General features: G+C 32.4%; 1 protein-coding gene and 2 long non-coding RNA genes across 3 annotated transcripts; all 3 read left to right on the top strand.

Annotated features, from left to right (window-relative positions):
* Nucleotides 1-323: 323 nt before the first annotated feature.
* LOC108454386 (uncharacterized) lies at nucleotides 324-2880 on the top strand. The gene is made up of 2 exons (XR_008270750.1): nucleotides 324-430; nucleotides 2714-2880. It is a non-coding gene; the product is annotated as an uncharacterized LOC108454386 (long non-coding RNA).
* Nucleotides 2881-9093: 6213 nt separating this feature from the next.
* On the top strand, nucleotides 9094-10877 carry LOC128280535 (uncharacterized). The gene is made up of 2 exons (XR_008270627.1): nucleotides 9094-9191; nucleotides 10622-10877. It is a non-coding gene; the product is annotated as an uncharacterized LOC128280535 (long non-coding RNA).
* Nucleotides 10878-21047: 10170 nt separating this feature from the next.
* Nucleotides 21048-22198, top strand: LOC128280478 (uncharacterized). The gene is made up of 2 exons (XM_053018630.1): nucleotides 21048-21064; nucleotides 21166-22198. The coding sequence occupies exons 1-2, from the start codon at nucleotides 21048-21050 to the stop codon at nucleotides 22196-22198; spliced, it is 1050 nt and encodes a 349-aa protein (XP_052874590.1).
* The last annotated feature ends 718 nt before the right edge of the window (nucleotides 22199-22916 follow it).

Raw genomic sequence — 22916 nt, 5'->3', positions numbered from 1 at the left:
GCTTGTGTTACTCCATTAATTTTCCATACAAAATTCGAAAACTTATATGGTTATTAAAATAAATAAAATATTAAAAGTTTTTAGAATAATTTTCCATTTCGTCAGTCTCGGCTACTTTGATCTGCGGCAGTTCTTTCTTTCTTTCAGTTTTTTGTTGGGGATTGCTTGCCATAAATCGCTGGCAATAGTTTTTTTTCAATTGCTCGAAACACCCAAACGGGAAAAAAGTAGAATTAAGGAAAAAATAGATCGGGTTAAACAGATGTGAGCAATGTCGAGACCTTGGCTTCTCGTTTTTCTAGTGTTCGTAATAGTATTCACTTCTCAGTTCGAATGGAAGCAGCAATTCGATGAAGAAATTGAACCAACCTCCACCGTTTCTGTCAAAGACCAATACGTTTCGAAACGCCAAGAATCAGTCAAAGAAAAGGTTTCGCCTATCCCTTCTTTTAGTGCAATTTTATCTTCTTCTTTTTTTCTATCCCGAAACATAAATTAGGTCTTCAATTGTTGTTAATTTACATTGTTATTCATTTTTCCCAGTATTTGTTACCTTCCAAATGGTATAATGATTAAAAAGTGATGTGAATTATGGTTTCGTTTCTTTTAGTCTTTTAATTCTGCTAAGTAATTGAATGAAACAATGTTTTTTCATTTTGCCAATATGGCTTTTTCATCTTTCCTAACAAGGAAATTAGACCATAGTTTACTCCTAAAAATGGTTTAAAAAGCTTGAAATGGGTTTCGTTATAGAGTTAATTCTAATAGTGTTGTTTTTCCTATTTGTTGCTAGTTCATTCTCTAGTTGATTGCTAGTTCATTAATCTGGTTAGAATTATAGAGATCCGAGTCTCTGTGGATGGGATAAACTAGTCTAGTTCAGTTAGCTCGATCAGATATACCCGAAGAAAGAAATAGAGGATTGATTATTGCTATGAATAGTCAAACCAACTGGTTTCTGTAATTTGTTTTAGTCATCAGTCTCTGGATTCTTTTTCCCTGTACTTCTGCTAGAGAGTTGAAAACGAAGTCCTTGGAGACATCACAGACTTGTTGTGTTGGAGAGTAACCATCCCTTTGTTACCTTTTAATACTTGCTTTGCCATTCTTTGAATTTACTTATAAAACAACCTTGTTTCTTTAACCTAGAAATAGCTTGCCATTTTCCATTGCCTGCAAGCACAGCAAATTGATATTCATAAGGTGGTATTTTGTTGCCAGTTAATTAAATAAGGATACTTTGTTTATTCAGATGTCTTTTCACTGAAGGGTAACTTCAGAAAAGACCCATTCTAGTGACCTGGGCTTCTGTTTCAATTTGCTCTGCGAAGAACAAAAGAACAACTGAACCACTAATACATTTTGCTGAATCCAGGTTTTACATTGCAAGTAATCCTCAACTTGTTGGATTATTTCCTTCCTACACACTCTGTTTCATGGCTCATTCAAAGTGTATTAAAATGTTACCCACCTGCTAGAAATTGTTGATTTGGGGAGAAAGAATTACGAAATTTAGTTGCTTTTCTAGTAAAGCCCCTAATGTTACAGTATGTTACAAATGTATTTTCTCACACAGCGTCATTGTTTAGGTGGAATAGTAGAAGCTTTGGACTATGGGGTACAACTCTATCTATACCTTCCCTTCTGAGAATTCATTTTGGTGGTATTGTTCCTGGGAATTTTCCTTTCAGTATATGCTTTGCTTGATAATGAACCTATTTTAGAATATCTACCTTTTCAGCTCATGTCAGCAAGTTTTGTGGATAAGAGTCGTGAACTGCTAGACCTGACTCTTGGGCATACATCCTTATTTTGGTCCATAAGTTTGTATCACATGCTCACTTAGTTTCTTGGTTTTAGTTCCATGATTACATTCCATAAGAGAAAACCATCAGTAGCAGGAAACCTTTTAGGTTCTATCCCTTTCAACCTTCTAACTCCATTGTTCTTGATTTCAATTCCACAATTACATTTCCATAAGTGAAAACCTTAAGTAGCAAGAATTGTTTTAGGTTTTATCCCCTTCTACCTTCTAACTCCATCAGTCACTTTACTGGGAAGCACCAAATCAATTTGATTATTGGCTGATATATTAAATAAGCCCTTGAACTTTTTCACTTTATTTAAATAAGCCCTTATACCTGTATTACACCCAAATAAGCCCTTAAACTTTAATTGGTATCTAAATAAGCCCTTCTCTTTAACTTGTATCCAAACAATTCCTTACCTTTAGTTTATACTTAGACAAAACTCTCTATATAAATCAACATTTCATTTGAAACAACATCTAATTTAAATACAAATCAAAGTATAAGGGCTCATTTGGGTACAAGAAATGTATAGGGGCTTATTTAACAATCAAATTAGATCCTCAAGGGCTCTTTTAGTTGTTTAGCGTCAAATTCGATTGTTCCTATTCACAAATGTAATACATTATGTCAAAAAGGAAGTTAGGTTGGATTTATTTCTTCAAACTATTGTACCTTTTAGTTACTATTTGTTTTGGCAGATACTTTTAATATGATTGTCTTATTGGAAGTTTGTTCATATTCCCCATCTGATATGACTTTTACATTACTTTCTAAAATTTTCTTAGTTTTCATTTAAAAGTACCTTAATACATACCAGTTGTCAGTAGTTCCTTACAGTTTAAACAAGTTAGTGACCTCAATATCATCCATTTCTTACTTGTCTGGTTTGGTTTTATTTTCAGGGCTGCTTTTACTGATTTTCCTGGTGTAGTTGGTTGAAGTAACTTGAAATTTTCCATTGTTTGTTAAGATGGCATTAATCACCTTAAACTCTTGAGTGGTAAGCAACTGATTAGAGTTATTTTGTGTCAACTTCACTGCAGATCATACTTTCTCAAGAAAGAAATATTCAGAAACTGAATGAGCTAGTAAAGAGTCTTCAGGAGCAGCTGCTACGGTGTAAGGCTGAAAATGAGGTTACCAATCACTCTACGTTTGCTTTAACTGAACATTTAACTGAGCTTGAACAGCAACCGATGTTGGATGACTAGTATTTGTGGGTCACATGCCAATTACATCAAATCTGTTTGGTATGTGCAAGTAGATAATCCTTATTTCTTTCCTTCCCCTTTTGCTGTAGCTCCGCAATTATTGTTGTTTCAGTTTACTTGCAACACATGATGTGAAACATTGAATATCTCTTGTCCATATGTCATGGATGCTTGATTTTAATGTGTTTTATAGTGTAAAGTGTCCTATCTTAGTGATTTTGTGATTGAAATCATGGCACAACAGGTGAGCAGATGTTGTCCCTAATAAGGTTGACAGGGAAGTCTGTGTGGCCACTGATGGTAAATGGAGAAATATTTGAAATAAATACTGCAGCTAGTATGAAAATAGAGTAGAATTGCTGAGAAGTATGAACTTTAAATTAGAAGAATATGATTTTATTCATGATTTGAAGTATACTGTTTTAAATCATAGGTTACTCTTATGAGGCCCCTGTATTTGCAATTCTTATCATTTATCTTATTCTCTTATGTACACTTGAAACCAAACTTGAGTTGTACTGCTAGATATCTATTTGTATTGATTTGAAACTTGCTTTATTGGTAACTTCAGATGTTTTCTGCTAAATCTTAAGCAATTCAAATAAGGTCTGGAATTTCCAATTATAAAATGTTGTCTCCCTTATCTGCACGCTAATTCACTATGAACTTATATGAGGGTACACATGGAACCTCTTATTATTTCGTGCTGAAAATCTGATTGTCGTGAATAGTGTATCAATGCCACTTCGTCTGTTTGATCAGGATCATTAGCAACCTTGGAATTAGTATAAGTATCGGCATTTGCCTGGTTATTAGTAAAAATCATTACGCGCTTGGGTTTTCTTAAATGAATTTCATGCTCTGCTCTGCTGTTACATTTTCCTCGTTTTCTCCCTCCTGTTGTTCTAAATCATTGATTAATTTGTATGACCATGGAGGAACTTTTTTACTTATTTATTTTATTCCAATAGAATTTTTTTTTTTATAATCGTTTGATTGTTGGGATTAGTTATAGCTGTATTGAATAAGAATTTTTAAATTTTGGCTCAATCTTTTGAATCAATATTTCCCTGTCCATCTTCTGTCAATGTCAATAAAGAGAGTTATTTTTCTGTTGCTTATGATTTTATATTGAGTGTATCTAGTTTGGTAGACAAGCTTATTTTGATTTCTGTCGTCAGCTTTGTCCATTTGGTTGAGTAATGTCATCAAGAAGCAAAAAGAGACCAGGAGGTCATCTACTTTCTGACATTATCCATATTGGGTCATGAACTAAATCTTATAAAAGCTGGATAAGGATGCCATTTGGCAGACCTGAGTGCAAATTTGCAGTCCTGTAGCTGATGCTACCAAAGTCCTCAAATTGAACGTCTTGGATCACTGACCTAGGAATTCTTCAAGTTCCTCCTTGAGCTTGGGCATTTTGACAGTGATGCAACCTAAAATGTTCACCGTCATAAACTGAGGGTAAAAATTTCTCAGTTACCCTCCTTAGGGGGACTATGGTAAAAGGGAGATGAACTGTTTTGGATCTATGAGACGTTAGGTCTTGCCCACCGTCTTCCTGGGCTTGTGCATTTAGTTGTTGATTGAATTTGTCCCATTGAAAGTAATGTTTGGAAAGAAAAAGATTTTAAGGTAGTTGATCATTTTTACGGTCATTAGACTTTACAAGTGACTCAAAATTCATTAGCAGCTTATTTTTGTATGTTAACTATCAATGGTCATTCAAAGTCATTGATTGTATAGGAACCAAGTGTTCAAGATTCCTTTCCAATTTAATGCTCGAGTATGGACATTCTGTAACAAACTTTATCCGTTATTAATTTCGGGAATAATTTTGTGATAGTTTAAGAATTTCTCAATTTATTTCATTTTCTCGATGACCAAAATTCTTATCAAATCTACCACTTTTGCTCTTAGCTTCCAGTGAATTAATACATGCAACAGCGTTTAGTTACTAAGTTTGTTAATCTTTCTAATCTCCTTAAAATGTATGCGGTAACTTTTATCTATTAGCGGCTGTAGACTAAAAAGGGTCCCATCTCCTCATGAGTCGGTATCAGGGAAGTCTATTAATGAGACATTTAAGCCTTTTAGTGATCATATTATATCATGGTTTCGGATTGCCCCAAGCAATTTCCTTGGAGCAGCCTGGCAATCGGAATATTTTCACCTGGTCACTGACTCCACAACTCTGTCCCCTTGCATTAAGAAGTCGTCATTCACCCGTTAGCAGCCAAGGTCCCTAGTTCCATGTCTAGATTATTTTTCATATCCTCATATGCTGAAGCCACAGTAACTTTAAAAACAGAATCTATTATCTATATCAATATTCAATATGTACCTCTAGAGTTTAGATCTCACCCTTGTTAAAAGTAACATATTTTAATCTCATTCTTAATGCACCTTTTTGGACTATCAGGCTAAATACTGTGAAGTAGGGGGTTCTTTGTTCCCTTACCTCTATCTATAAAAGTGATGCTACTATGGTGCAGGCAGTCATGATCAGTTCCCCTCTTTTTTAGTTGTAGTTTACTTGGATCTGTTGAGGCTATGATATGGAATCTGGTCGAACTAGGGTTTCATGGATCGATTGCATGTTGAACCTGTGGCCTGAATTGCTTGATCTTCGGGTCTTTTATTGCCTCTGTTCACTTTATAGTAACCATATTCATAGTTTGGCACTGTTCTAATCCAGGATGGAGAATTATTGATATGAGGAGTGAAGATTCCAACAATACTGATAGTAAGTCCCTGTCGATTACAATTACAAACTGGGGCAGGGATTCCCACTTTCCATAATGTCTTGTGTACATCAATCATAAATTGTGTAACCTCTTAAACATCCAAATAGAATTACTCATAATAAAAATGCAATTGTATCAATAGTTGGCGGTCTCTCGGGGAGATCATGACAGCCCCAATAAAAAAATCATGTGTGTAGTCCTTAGGAAAGTTGCTTCCCTTTGTTACCAAAACATTAATTTCTGCCTCTAATCCATTTCCTTTCATCTGTTGCAAACTAATGAAAAATCATAAATGTATCTTCTAACTTTTAATTCTTATTCCAATTTTCCTTTCAAAGCATTAGCACCAAAACTGGCAATCCGTTTATTGGTATTGAGTATATGCCATCTTTTTCATGGGAAAATCGTGTTTAAGGTATCGTATATTTTTTATATGATAATAAGTTGTTTTATATAGATTATGACACATATGTTATGTTTCAGTATTGTACATGAGCCCAGAAAGATTTTCCCACTTGCCGGTTAACCTAGCTGGAATGGTTGTTGCGGCTGAAAGTTGAAACATAAACTCCAAAACATGAAAAAGGAGGAAGTGCTTGAGTTCACTGATCTGTGTCTGTGAATTTAATTGAAGTCCTACTGATATGGACCCCTCCCCTTATTAACAATAATAAGACATGCTACCCTTTATCACCAAAAATATTAAAACGGGAAGAAAAGATTATTCCATTAATAGCAACTTTTAGTACCCTTCACTCTTAATAGAAAGCAAAGCAATTCTGAAATCCCTGAGCGCCTGTGTCTGTCTGGCACATGAAATGGATCCTTTAATGAGGTTTAGATTTATTTCTATTTTGTATATTGTGCAATTAATTATAAATGCTGTGCAATGCTGAAGGGGGAAGTTGAGTATTAAATACAGGTTTCATCGATATGGTGTAAAAATATTTATTCACGCCATTCAAAACTGTTACTTTAAACAAAAATGTTCATTTAACTAAATTCAGTGCTTTGATTATATAAATATTTTATATATTAAAAAAAAGTGTATTTCTTTCGTTATTCAAATTTATGTTCCTTCAGTTTAATCCCATTTCCACATTTCTTTTCCATCCAACGTTGTGAACATTAAAGATATATGCGCTACGGTTCCAGTGTATTATGTTGATCAGCTCCCCACTCAACCTTAATTTGTGTAAAGTTCAACAGCTTGGTCGGGGTAGCACTACCTCTATGGGCCACATCCAAGTCATTTCATACATTTTACTAACTGTAATTCAATTAAAAATTGATTAAAATATTTTTAAATATAAAATAAGATAATATTTTAACGTGCTGTAAAAATTTATTAATACAAGTTAGAAAATAATTAGAATACATTTAATATTCTGAATTATTCCATTTACACATGAAAATATTTTTTACTCATAATTTAACTATTTTATTTTAATTTTGTACGTATTGTATGTATATTATTAGTATAGTTATTTTTTCGTTTTAGTTACCCAACTATAAAAGTTACAAAATGATCACTCAACTACTCAATTTTGTTTTTTTTATCACCCAAATATCTTCAAATTTTTTGTGTTTCTATTTTTACATTAGTCTGCTGGTGACAAAAAAAGACAAAATTGAATAATTAGGTGATTTTATAACTTTTTATAGTTAAGTGACCAAAAGAGAAAAATATAATTAGGTGACTACTAATGTAGTTTACCCAATTTTAGAACTCTAAACTCTAAAATCATTATCTTAATCCCTAAACACAAATACAAAACCCTAAAATCTTGAATTCTGCATTAGAATCATGCATCCTAAACCCTTAAATTTTACGCTTTAAATACTAAATTTAGACTTTAATATAATATTTAAAAATTAAAAAATATATATTTACAGTTGAAAGACATGATGATTTATTTGGCGCTTCAACTTTATAAAAAAAAAGTAACTATTTTAGCTTTCCATTTAATTTTTTACCTCTTTTAGCATTTGAACTTGCATTATTTATCAAATCATGCAAAAATAAATGAAAAAGTCAACGTTTGTTAACCAATCCACATGTATGTCATGTTAGTAATTAAATATTTTTTTAAAAAAATTACAAAATATTAAAAATGTTTTTTTATAATTTTATACTTTTTAATAATTTTAAATTTTTTTAAAAAATAATTTTTTGGATTTTTTAAATTTTAAAAATTAATTAATTGCCGACTTGGCATCCACGTGTATGCCATATAAGCAAAGTTAACAAACGCTAACTTTTTCATCTATTTTTGGGTGATTTCACAAATAACACAAGTCTAAAGACTAGAAAAGCGAAAATTTAAATAAATGACTACAATATATTTTTTATAAAATTAGATGGCTAAACAAATTATTATGCCTGGTTGAAAATGATAAGTGCATTTAGAGTTGCCCATGGGTTGGGTCAAGCTGGGGAAAGATTTTAGGCCCGTTTTCTAGGCATGGACTCGGCCAAGATTGAAAAATGGGCCTAAATTTTTCTCAAGCCTGGCCTGCCTGTATTAAAATTTTTATATTATTTTTTATATAAAAATAAATTTAAAAAATATAATAAATCAAATACACTAAAAACATTAAAATAAATGTTTCCCAACAAATGAAAAAATATTAAAAAAAAGTTCATTTGTTTGCTACTCCGCAGCTTGTGAGTTCACCACTTGCGAGTTCTCCAACACTTGTGGTATCTTCTTATTCCTTCAATGACACGATGGTATAGGGGGTTTTGGGTAATGATGCGCTTGAATTGGGATGAGGGCATAGGGAGAAATTTCCCTCTGTGAAGTTTTTGGATTTTGTCACTCATATCGTCATAAAGAAAAGTCCATTTCCCACCTCACCTGCTTTAGAGCCTTCCTCAGGTACTTCGTTTCCTATAGCGAATTATATTAATTGTGACAAATTTTGTAATAGCTCGATTTAGACCCTAATCGGAACGGTGGTTTTGGGACCACGAATCCGAGTCAGAAAAATATTTAAAAATTATTTTCTGTGTTTATTTTGTGTGAATTTATATCTGTGACATTTTCGTGATTTAATTTTGTCGTTTGAGTGTCCGATTTAATAAAAGGACTTAATCGCGTAAATAGAAAATTTGATAGTTTAAAGTATAAGGGTCAAAACGTTGGTGGCTTTTTAAATTGAGGCATTCATGTTGTAAATAGCCCATAATTTTTTTAGTGGACGGTAATGGTTTATATTATAATGTTTTGGTATGAATTAATTAAGGCTATTTTTGTAAACTAATATTATAAACTATTATAATAAAACATATATAATATAAAACATAAAATAAAGTTTACATACTAGTTATATTTGTTCTTCATTTGCCGAAACTAAACAAAAATAAAAAGAAAGAACACAAGGCTAGGGTTCGGCCAAATTGGAGCTTAATTAAGGTATGAGTTTAGCTCGGTTTTTGATAATTTCTACGTTTTTGAGATCGTTGTTTAGAAATCTTCAAGACCCATACTTTAATTTTTGATTTTGAGGAATATTTTGAGTTGTGCCATTGTTGATAACTTCTAATTTTTGTTGTTTGATGATGAAAAATGAAAGATATGTTTTAGATTAACATATTTTGTATTGGAGTTTTTGATGATTTTGAGTAATTAGGACTTAATTACAAAAAATAAAAATTTGAGGGACTAAAATGTGAAATAAATTGAATATATGGACTTGTTTGAGAGTGGGTAAAATTCAGCCCAACATAAGTATAGAGAAATTTGGTGTATTTTGTGTTTTGTGCAATAGGGATTAAATTGTAAAAATTATAAATATCAGGGGTAAAATAGTAATTTACCTATTTATGTGTTTTTGGACTAAATTGAATGAAAATATTTTTGAATGAGCTTAATTTGAATATGTTTAGATCAAGAACTAAAGAAATCGGACTTGGACCGGGGAAAGTCAAAAGTTGTCGACTAGTCGATTCGTACCGATTTTTCGTTGTCCAAGGAAAGTTTATAAGCAAATAAATATCGTAAATTTTAAATATATGTGAATGCATGATGCTGATTTTGAATTTTATGAATTTGTATAAGTAATAGCCGAATGTGAAAATGTTTGGGAACTATGTTTACGAATATGATTCGACCGAGATACGACGTCCGAAAGCCCCGTATGAACCTTAGGAATAGTTAGGATACATATGTCATGACATAAGATTTCGATATATATGTGCGAGTAAGACCATGGCATCGATATGTGATTACGATATGTGTTTACGAGTAAGACCCTGTCTGGGACAGTGGCATCGATTTGTGGCTACATGTAAGACCACGTCTAGGATGTTGGCATTGTACGATTTTTGTGGATATCCAAGTGTCCTATCCAATTCCGAACGGTTCAACGGGCAAAGATAAGTTATGTTCGAGTGTATAAACGAGATAAATATACAGGTATGTATCAGCTTTTTAATAATTAAAATGAGGTAAGTGTATTCGATCTTGTGAATATTATTGGATGAGTTACAATTATATGCATGTGTGATTTTACACATTCGGCTACATAATTAACCTGTACATATGAAATCATATTGTGATACATGGGCTTATGTGTTTTTGGATTGTGAACTAAGTTAGTGATGATTATTCAATGAAAATTAAATGATATTAATGATAATTTAGTTACATGAGCATTCGGCCAAGTGGTATACGAATGAATATTATTGAAATATGAACTTTACATATATGAATTTAAAGGTGTTATAATTATATAAGTGGTTTTGGTTTAATCCAATTGATATTGTTATCGTGATGAATATTTGCTTATGACTTACTAAGCTATAATAGCTTATTCTCTGTATACATGTTACCTTGTTTTATAGATTTTGAATTCAAGTTACAAGCTCGGGGATCGTCAGCAAAGTCTATCACATTATCTACAGCTTCGATATTTAAATAAATCAAGCTCATATTATGGCATGTATAGACTGGAACAAAATTTTGAAATGTTGGATTTTGGTTATGTAACTAAGGCCATGCGAAAAATGGCTTGCTATTTATGTTTAAATTTGTTTTTATGTGTGCTTAGCTATAATGTTTTATGACCTTGATTTTGAAATATGCGGAAATGTTTGATTATGGTTTGATTTGTGGTAAATATATTATGTATTGGAGATGGCTTTATTTTTAAGTTCGAATTTAATTATATTAGGTATGGTTAAACCTATTTTGATTAAAATGCTATATGTTTGGAATTATAAGTTATATGTGTTAGGTATTGTATGTATTAAATCGGTTTAGTGGTGGTGATGGATATAGGGAGTAAACGGTTTTGAAATTAGCACTATTTGGAGATTCTGTTTTTTTTTTATATAAATGTGGGTGGTGAGTTTGGTTAAATAAATCAGCTTGAATAATCTAGTTGGTGTATGTGAATTTGCTGTATAAATGTATGTATAATTGAGTGATACATATTATTATAACCCAGTTAAGACTTGAAAAGATGGTACTAGTTTATTTCGGTTGGTGAGTAGTTTTGATGAGATTTTGAATTTAATTAATATATATGTTGATTGATGTATTGACCTTTACATTTATATATCTATGTATATGATGTCTTGAATTAATATAAATATGTACTTGTAATTTAAAAATTGTTTGAAAGATTAATTTAATGACTGAATCATAATTAATTAGTTTGGTTGATTTTGTGCATTTTAGACAGGATAATTAATGTGAGATTTAAGAGTATTTTAAATCATTATTTGTGTTTTGAATGTAATTGTTTGCATGTAGATGATTCGGGCCTTTTATATTAGTATGTGAATTAAGTTAGATAAATTTAGGCAATGATGGTTCGACAATAATCCAAATTTGATGTAGTTCGATATGCATGATGTGATTATTGGTCATGAAATGTATGCATATTTATATATAATAATATTCGGTGAACTTGTCTATGACATTTAAGTTAAGCAACAAATTACTATGTGAATTCTTTTAATTGGTTTAAGATGTGCACGTAAAGAATTAAAAGTTAAATCTTGATATTAATTAGATATTCGATTACCAGTGGAGTGTTGAACATGATGTGTACCTATGTAATATGATTTGTTTTTAATGAATGTTTAATATTTAATTAATTTGATGCTTATATTTATATGATTATAATTTGAGTTATTATGAATATATTCATAACTGTGCTTTGGTTCAGTAATGCCTCACAACTCCATTTCGGCAATGGATACGGGTTAGGGGTGTTACAAATTTACTGTGAAACACCAAAATTTTCTTGTAGCTATTACTACAAGGGTCGAACCACAGTCTTTTAAAGAGGCTGTGAAAGATACAGGATGGCGTGATGCTATACAAAAGGAAATTTGTGCTCTAAAGGATAGTGACACTTGGTCTATGGAAACACTTCCTCTTGAAAAGAAAGCACGGGGTAGTACATCGGTGTACAATATTAAATATAACTCTGGTGAAAGTATTGAGAGACTTAAAACTCGTTTTGTTGTTTTTGGTAATCACTAGGTAAAAGGTATTAACTATAATGAAACTTTCACACCTGTGGCGAAAATGGTGACTGTTTAGGCTTTCTTAGCTATTACAGCTTCAAAAGATTAGGAGTTACATCATATGGATGCCCATAATGCCTTCCTGCATGGTGGTCTTAATGAAGAGATTTACACAAGGTTTTATCCATGTTTTGCTCTTGACGAGCCTGGAATGGTTTTCCATTTACGCAAGTCTTTGTATAGGTTGAAATAGGCTCCTTAGTGTTGGTTTGCGAAACTTGTTGTTACACTAAAAAGGTATGGATTTCTTCAATCATATTCTAATTGTTCTCTCATTACATACACTAAAGATCTGTACACATTAGTGTGCTAGTTTATGTTGATGATTTGCTTATTTTTAGAAACGATTCCGATGCTTTGAAAAATTTTAAGAGGTATCTCAATTCTTGCTACCATATGAAGGATGTTGGTGTTTTGAAATATTTTTTGGGATAGAGGTAGCTCATATTTCTTTAGAACTATTTCTTTGTCAAAGAAAATATGCACTTGATATTATTTCGAAGGTGGGTCTTTTGGGAGCAAAGCTCGCAGATCACCAATAGAGCAAAATCATAAATTAGTGCATGTTACAAGGATAGTTTTGTCTGATCCTGAGCCATACAGACGGTTAATGGGTAGTTTGATTTATTTGGTAGTGACCAAACCTGATTTGGCATACTCAGTTCATGTCTTATCCTAGTTTATGCATGAGTCGAGGTAAGAGCATTGGGACGCAGCTCTATGTGTTGTTCGGTACTTCAAAGGCTATCCTAGCCAATGGGTTCTTTTGAGATTTGATAGCGATTTGCCCTTGAAAGGATGATGTGATTCGAATTGGCCTGCTTGTCCGTTAACTCAATGTTCACTTACTGCTTGGCTTGCCTTTCTAAGACAATCTCCTATTTCCCGGAAAACTAAGAAACAACATATTATTTCCTATTTTTCTGCTGAGTCTAAGTATAGGTCTATGGCTTCCGTCACTTATGAGCTTAAATGGCTAAAGGCATTGCTATTGAGCTCGGGTGTTCATCATCTTAAAACAATTCCTTTATTTTGTGATAGTCAATCTACGTTGTATATTGCACAGAATCTCGTATTTCACGAGTATACTAAACATATTGAAGTGGATTGCCACTTTGTTAAGGATGCAATCCAGGATGGGTTGATTGCACTTCTTATGGTTTGACCTCCATTCAATTGGCTGACATTTTTATAAAGGTGCTTGATAAACCACAATTTAAATATTTTCTCAGCAAGTTAGGCATTTATGATCTACATGCTCCAACTTAAAGGGGATGTTAGAATATTATTATGTGATATTATTTCTTAGCAAATTAATTCCTAATGAGATATTATCTATTAACAATTTAATTTCTAATGGGATATTATATGATATTATTATGGGATATTATCTTTTAACAATTTGATTCGAAATAACTATTACTATATAGATATATATACACCTTTGAGGTCTATCAATAAAATTCAAGAGATTACTCCTTTTATTTTTATTTTCTATTGTTAATAGAATGTTGAATTTTGGAGAGAAAATTGGTTGGATTTGGTAAGATATGTATTGAAAAATAAAAACAAATAGTTGTTTAGTGTTTAGGTATTACTTCCCACCTACCTACCACATAAAAATCAGAATTGAAACATTAAATTATGAAATTATAAGAAGAAAAGAGAGGTTATAAATCCAAGCATGAAGGGAATTCATTCTACTTTATTTCATTTAACACTAAAGTAGAAACCTTTTCTTACAACCTTATTTTCTATTTTCATATATTTTCAAAAAAATATGGTTTAAATTTTTCAACCAAACATATTTTTTTATTTTTTTTATTTTAAAAATGGAAATTATCATACATTTCTTGAAATCTAATGGAGCCCTGGAATTTAAAAATTGTTGATTTTGTTTTTTGCATTTATATCAGTTTGGATTGGTGTAACTGTAGTGAAAACTATTAAAATAAGAACAACGAGAACCAATTTGTTTTTAACCCTTAGATCAAAATGAATAAATCTAAACCTTAAATTTAAGATTTAATCTACCTCATTAAAATAAGGAGCACAACACTTGAACCAGAGGCGAGGCCAGAACAAATTTTTAGGGGGGCCAGATAAAATTTTAATTTTTTATAGTTTATATCTTTATAATTTGTAAAGGATTAAATCAAATTTTTATAATTTTAGGGGGGGCAAAGTGTAATTTTACCTTTACTAATTTAAAATTTTTAAAAAAATTTAAGGGCCAAAAGAGCAAATTTACATTTTAAGGGGGCCGGGGCCCATGCCATTACAACCCATACGACCTAAACATTCTTTTTTTTTTCATCGTGCAATACGAGTTTTAGGTTGAAAATATTTGGATAATCTCTTAGCTTCAATTTTAATTTGTTTTCAAAACAAAAAATAGGAGGCAAAATTACAACAAGATTAAAAGTAAGAGATTAAGGTTATCTTAAGCAATTTAGGTATACAATATTAATTTTCATAATCGTCTGGCCATGTCTACACTTTTAAACTATTGTAAGCAAGTCATTAATTGTTATTTATTATTGTTGAGTATTATTTCAATCAAATTTGAGAAATAATCTTTCAATTAAACTCTGTTTATTTATTTCAATCAAACTCTAATTAGTCTAGATTATTTTATTATTATTTGACCTATGAATTTAGCCTATAAATAGGCTCTTTTACAACTTTAGAAAATACACCAATTAGATATTAGAACTCATAACACATTTAGAAAATTTTGTGTTTACTTTTTAAGGGTTCTTTGTTTTCGGGTTTTCGGAGTTTAGTTTTTATATCCATCTTTTGTACTCTTCGTTCTTTTTCCATTATAGTAAAATTATCTTTGCTCGTGATTTTTTATCCTTTTTGGAGGGGTTTTTCCACGTTAAATTTCTGTGTTCAATTTCTCAAATTATTCTGCTATTTTTTTTTGTTGCTTAATTAGGTCGATCCCAATAAGTGGTATCAAAGCTAGTTCAATTTTCATAGACCAGCCCATTCAGAGATGACAGAAACAAGGTTTGAAATTGAGAAGTTCGCTAGTAAGACAAATTTCAATCTGTGGCAATTCAGATGATGGCAATTCTAGTTCAAACCAGTTTGAAAAAAGTTGTTACAGTGAAAAAGCCTAAGAATCTAAATCAAACAGAATGAGAAGAGCTTGATAAAAAGGCCTTGTCTGCAATCCAGTTGTGCCTCGCAAATACGGTATTATAGGAGGTATTGATAGAGAAGACCTCATCCGCATTGTGGAAAAGGTTAGAAACTCTTTATGCGACTAAGTCTCTAACTAACCATTTAATGTTGAAACAACGTCTATTTACATTTCGCATAAATGAAAGTGAGCTTTTTAAATATCACATCAGTCAATTTATTACTCTTTTAAATGATTTAAAGAACGTTGAGGTTCATATTGACAATAAAGATCAAGCTATGTTATTATTGTGCTCTTTACCCCCTTATACAAGTCTTTCAAAAAGACCCTAATTTATGGCTGAGACAAACTCTCGTTCGAAGATGTGAAGGGTTATTTATTGAGTAGAGACAAACTCGACAATGAGTTTGGTTTGGATAGCAAGGCAGATAGGCAACCTACTGTTTTGGTAGTATCAAAGAAACGAGGCAAAAGGTGTCAGTATTGTAAAAAATTAGGTCACGTCAAAGCAGATTGTTATAAACTGCGAAATAAAAGAGCTACTGAGAGTAACGAGGAAGATGTAGCTGGTGCTAATTTGGCCGAAGGAAGCAGTGATGATTTCTTGTTAGTTTCAACGAGCGATAACTCCAAGCTCATGTCTTAGTGGATCCTAGATTCAGGATGTTCTTTCCACATGTGTCCCAATAGAGAATGGTTCTTCACATACATTTCAGTTGAAGATGGAGTTGTGCACATGGGAAATGATTCTTCTAGTAAGGTAATTGGTATTGGTACTGTTAAAATTAAAATACATGATAGGACGATTAGGACACTCTCAGATGTTAGGTATGTACCTAATTTACGAAAGAATCTCATCTCCTTGAGTATTTTAGACTTGAAAGGTTTTGATTCGAGCAACATTAAAATATCTCTTGGAGCTCTCGTTTTGTTAAAAGGTAAAAGAATCGGCAGTCTTTATATTCTAGATGGTTCTACAGTGACCAGTGAAATCAGACGTCCCTCGTCCGTTACGGAGTCGAAGTCAACTCATTTGCAGCGGAGGCAACTTGGTCATAAGAGGGAAAAAGGTATGACTATTTCGTTGAAGAGAGGTTCTCTTTTGGATGCAGGTTTTGAAAAGTTAGGGCACTGTGTTCGTGAAAATCAGACTCGAGTTAGTTTTAATTTGGTAGTGTACAAGGCGAAGGCTAGAAGTCTTCCAGTTTCTAAGCACAGATTCGACTCAATTAATTCCCTGTATAGTTCAAGATAGGCCCGTGGCGGGCTTTGGCAAAGATGACATTGTGAAAATATGAGTCAAGGTGGAGATTTGTTGAGTATGACTCCTATTTCAGTCAAATTTGAGAAATAATCTTTCAGTTAAACTCTGTTTATTTGTTTCAATCAAAATTTGATTAGTCTAGATTATTTTATTATTATTTGACCTATGAATTTAGCCTATAAATAGACTCTATATGAATTTAGCCTATAAATAGGCTCTTTTACAACCTTAAAAAATACACCAATTAGATATTAGAACTTATAACACATTTAGAGAATTTTGTGTTTACGTTTTGAGGGTTCTTTATATTCGGGGTTTAGTTTTTATCTCTATCTTTTGTACTCTTCGTTCTTTTGCCATTATAGTAAAATTATCTTTACCCGTGGTTTTTTTATCCTTTTTGGAGAGGTTTTTCCACGTTATATTTGTGTATTCAATTTCTCAATTTATTTCGCTAATTTTTTTGTTGCTTAATCGGGTCGATCCCAACAATTATCTTGAGTGAATATTGAGTTAGACACTCAAAACTCAGAAATAAATAGAGAGAATTACAATTCTAGTAAGGCAGTTAGCTAACTTGCCCAATTTACCTTTTTGAAGTTATAAATTAAGGATTGATTTTTTTATGGAAAATTAACGACTGATTATGATAATAAATAATATGTTAACTGAATGCAATAAAATTCAAAAAAAAAACTATTTTTAATATATACTATAAATACTAATACTTAAAATGTTCCTAAAATCATTAGCAGCCAATGAAAATGAAAGAAGGTTGAATTGCATATTTTGGCATTGCTGGCTCTACTAAAACCCCATTCTTTTTTCCCATTATTATTACATTAACTGAAACAAAATATTTATTATATTTAACCAAGTGCCCGGTTTTTCATTTGCCCATTTAAGACAAACGATTGCTTGGTTAGTTCAACTTGTAAGGGAAATTAATTCCTTCTAATTTATAGAAGCAAAGACAAATCAGCAGTCAATCTTCTTCGGTATAATTATTTATTTACTCTTCTAACTTTAAAAAAAAATTATTTTAATTTTTCATTTAATTTTTCGTCTTTTTTAATCTTTAAACTTACGTTATTTGTCAAATCACTCCAAAATGAATGAAAAAATTTGCATTTGTTAACTTTATTGATGTAGTACATACATGAATATCATGTCAGCAATTAATTAATTTTTAAGATTAATTTTTTTAAATTTAATTAATTCCCAACAACGTGGATTGCCACATGGATGTCAAGTCAGCAAATTTAACAAACGTTAACTTTTTCCATATGTTTTAGAGTGATTTAACAAACAATGCAAGTTCAATGACTAAAATAAGTAATAAAAAAATTAAAGAAATGTTATAATAACTTATTTTTATAAAGGTGGAGAGCCAAATAAATCATTATGCCATCTTCTTTCTAAATATCAAGTTTGATCTTTCAGAAAATTTATATTATATTAAAATTATAAATAAACTTTGATTGAATTGTATGAAAATTGATCGGGTGTAATTAAGCATATAATATTTAGATTTTCATTAAATTACAAAATATAATTAAATGGTTTGATAAATATAATTTTTACCGTAAGAGATTGTAGAGGCTCAAATTTGCTCGGCCCGACAAATTAAAATCAAACCTAAATCCTACCCAATTCACAAACCCAATTACAAAATCAGACCCAAAACTAAGCCCAAATAATAAAAACCCTAGCTCAATACAACCTAAACTTTTTTTTTTAAAAAAAAAAGACAAAACCCTAGTCACCTTGCTTCCCACTTGCACCTACTCCACCACCTTGCCTCCCACTTGCACCTACTCTACCACCTTATCTCCCACTTGCACCTACACCATCAAATGGAGAAGAGACATAGAATGATAAGAAATGTATGTAAGATGGCTATAAAAGCAAAACTAAGTCCATTGTAAAAAGGGGAGAGGAGGAAAGAATTGTATTTTTGAAAGGTTTTTTTTATACAAAAAAAAAAGAGAAGAATGTAAAAGCAAAAGGTTTGCAAGAAAATCTGAAATAAAAAAAGCGAGTATTGAAGAAGAAAAGATTCAAACGCATTAAGGTTTTTATTTCTTTTTTCCTTTTTATTTTCACTTTTTTTTGTACATATAAACATTTTTCTCTTTTCTTTTCTTTCAAAAATAGTATACATATATTTAGATATAAAATAAAAAGAAAACAAAAAAAATACATTTTTTAAATTCCAGCCACCACGCACGGTGGCATGACAATGACAAAAAGACGACGGACGGACCCCGTCCGGCGCACTGGTACCTAATTTACCATGGCGGAATGGGGAAAGAGGAGAGAGTTGAGAGCTTTGTTTTATTTTTTTTATTTTATTATTTTTACTATTATTTATATTATTATTATTATTTCTCATTTATATATTATTATTTATATTATTATATTATATATACCTCTCTATATTTATTTATATTATTAATATTACTCATATTTTTATTATTTTTGCTATTACTATTATTATTATTATATATTAATGTATATTTTATGTATATATATATTTATATATAGTATTGTTTTTATTACTTTAATTTAATATTTTTATTATATTTGCTTTTTGTATTTCTATATTTATTATTATTATTATTATATAGTAGTGTGTATTTCTATTATATACATATATATATTTTTTATATATAGTATTATTATTTACTTTACTTTAATATTATTATTATTATCATTATATCCAACCCAATAATAATTCTTTCATAAAGTAATATTCAGTATTTGGTAATTCGAGACAATCGTGCCCTAACTTACTGGGTTTCGATTTTTCTCCTTTAACCTAAATAACGGAATACTCTTTTAAATCATGACATGAGTTTTGAAAATGCTTATTCTCGAGATACGAGGTGTTGTGCCCTAACTTACGGGTATGGCATTTTGTTACCTCGAAATAAGATTTTTGCAAGTAAAGGCAATATTCAAGGTTCGGAAATTCGAGGAAACGTGCCTAACTTACTGGGTTTCGATTTTCCTCGTTCACCTTAACTAACTGAATAACCTTTTGAAATACACGAATTTTTATATAAAAGGCAAGCTCGCTCTCAAAATTCAAGATGTCGTGTCCTAACTTCTTGGATGTGACATTTTATATTGTGAGACGAGAAGGTCTTTAACATTTGAGCATTTTCTTTACAAAGAGGGATCGATTTTAAATTCTTTCAAGTTTTCAAATTTTCGACACTAAGACACTAATTAATCAACTAGGTACCAATTTTGGGCGATCGAGGGTGCTAATCCTTCCTCGTATGTAAATCGACTCTGAACTCATTTTCGATTTTAGTAGACCAAAAATTATCATTTTAGTAAATATTAACTTTTATTAAAATGATTAATTTAAGGTGATCCGATCATACCTCATCAAAAAAGATTGGTGGCGACTCCTCTATTCGTTTTCATTTCCAAAAATCTAAGTCGATTCACGTTTTTCCAAAAAAAAATGGTTACGACAGTTTGGCGACTCCGCTGGGGACTAAATAAGAGACTCAAGCCACAAGTTGATTAACTTTTGTCTTTTTATCGAAAATTGAAAATCTGGTTTTGAAATACGATCCTTTCATTGCATTTCATCAGTTTTTTTTCTGGTTTATGATATAATACCTGCTGCATTGGTTTGAGTCCTTAAATAGTTTTGCATCGCATTGCATGACCGTTGTGGTCACACCTTTTAAGTGAGAGTGAGAAACTATGCTTTCGTGAGGTTTTCACCTCCGCATGGGCTAGAGGATCGCTTCCGGAATACATCCGTACCTATGCCTTCATGAGGTTTTCACCTCCGCATGGGCATAAGGAAATGTATTCCCCTGAACTGAACTTGGTCCATATGAGCCTATAATGGGTGAGGATCGAGGAATCTGCTGGTTCAGGTACCTTTGCTTCAAAACCGAACTACATTTAGTGAACTTTAAGTGCTTGCCCCAGGTAGTATGAGGATGACCTTTAGTACCTACCTTTATAAGTGCTTGTTTATTACATCTTTTTATATGATACTAACTTGTTTTTTATTTTATTTTTTTTGTCATCATCGCATACCATTCATCATTAAAAGGTGTCGATTCAAAGTTCGATTTCTGAGTTAGGAAGTTTTATAATGAGGAACGAATACCTTAGTAAAGTGGAGGACAATGCTTCTGTCTGTACCTGGTCAGAGAAAAGCCGGTTAGAGAAAGGAGATAGTGTCACTGAGGGATATACGTCAGAATTATGGGATTTCACCCATGTTAATTCGACGCAAAATGAGTTGCAGGAGCTGAGAAACATTTGGGCCCAATGGGATGATAAAGCTAAGCAGGTTTTCTATCGAAATTATAGAGACCTTCCATATTTGCTAGACGTCAAGGTAGATAGACACTTGTTTCGAGCTATGGTACAGTTCTGGAACCCTGCTTATAGTTGCTTTACATTTGGGGATGTTGATCTTGTACCTACTTTGGAGGAGTATACGACTTTATTGCGTTGCTCGAAGATTCAGAGTCACAAGGCTTATATCAGGCCTGCTAGCGTTCTAACTTTTACGAAGAAGTTGGTAATGATTACTGGGATGAGTGAGCAGTGGGCTGTAGCTCGTGTACAGCAAAAGGGTGATAGTAAATGCATTTCATGGGCCATTTTAAGGGATTTGATATCGACACATCCAGACGTGAAGAAAAAGGTCGACGTCCTAGCTTTGAGTATTTACGGTATGGTGATTTTCCCAAAGGCGTTGAGGTATATAGATAAGGCAGTTGCGGATTTATTCAATCGACTTGGTAAACAGAACACACCTGTGCCCGCGATCCTAACTGAGAGGATAAGATCCTTGAATGCATGTCGAAGAACCGGTGAAGGAAGATTCATTAGATGTGCACAGTTACTGTTGGTCTGGTTTCATAGCCACTTCTGGAAGCTTGATAAGGATCATTGCCGAGTATTCTTTGAGGGTTATTCTCCCTTAAAGGAAGTTGTAGACATGCCTAGAAGAGATGACATTTCAGAAGAGAGGTGGATAGATATTCTTCAGAATCTTCGAAAGGAAGATGTTATGTGGAAGGCTCCTTGGTTGGTTCCTAGTGAAGTCCTTTACCGATGTGGCAGTTTCAATTGGGTCCCTTTGCCAGGAATTTGGGGAGTTGTTGGATATACACCACTGCTTGTTCTAAGGCAGTATCAAGCAAGGCAGTTTATACCAGCTACACAGGGTTTAGCTCAGAGCGATTTCTCTTATAAAGGTGATCACTACAAGAAGAAGATGCGGGAGATTTCTGAGGCTTGGAAGAAGCCTTTCTGTATGAAGATCTTGACTGAAGGCTCGACGTCAACTCCTGAGTATAAAGGGTGGTTTATGAAGAGATTCAACGATAATATCCCTAGTCCGATTTTGGGAGAGGCTCGATTATTAGAGGAGAACTTGCGAGTGATCCCGTCGGAGTTGGAGGTTGTGAAGTAAGAATTTGAAAGGAAGAATTCAGAGCTAGAAAAGAAGATTGAGAAACTCGAAGAGGAGAAAATGTGCTTAAGTCTCGATGTTGACATTCAAAAGATGGAAGTCGAGAAGATAAAAAAGGACAAGAGGAAGGTCGAAGAAGATCGAGATGACCTAAAGACACATTATAAGAAAGCTCAGATGACACTAAAAAGGGTCGGATTAGGGAAATCTTCAGAGCAATGGCAACAAGAGATTCAAGAAGAAAGAGTCAAGGCTGAGTATTGGGAGAAAAAGTTCCAAGAAATTCAGTCTTGTAATCAGGCCCTAGAGAAGGAAAATCAAGGGTTAAAAGTTAAGGTGTCAGAGCTTGGACGATCCCTTCATCATTACCGAAGTCGTAACTCTGCAATTGAGTTAAAGGTAAGCTTGAACAAGATTGAGAATATGAAGCATAACATTAGAGAGTTAGAAGCGGCACTACAGGACTATGAGGTACGGATTGAGCAGCTCGAGACAAGAGAAGAACAGTAGAAGGGAGAACTTCACCATCTTCGGGATCAATTAAGAGATAAGGATCATGTCATGGAAGAGGCCCTAGTTCAGATTCGAGAGGTTGCTAAATACTTGCAAGATTTGGCAATACAAGCTAGAACGCTGAGTATGATGTATGAGTCATCGTCAGACAAAAGACGAGAGTTAGCATTAATATTAGATAAGGTTAAAACTCTATAATGACCAG

The sequence above is a fragment of the Gossypium arboreum genome, chromosome 9, assembly GCF_025698485.1.
Source record: "Gossypium arboreum isolate Shixiya-1 chromosome 9, ASM2569848v2, whole genome shotgun sequence".
NCBI classification, from domain to species: Eukaryota; Viridiplantae; Streptophyta; class Magnoliopsida; order Malvales; family Malvaceae; genus Gossypium; species Gossypium arboreum.
This window is presented reverse-complemented; position numbering and strand designations above follow the sequence as displayed.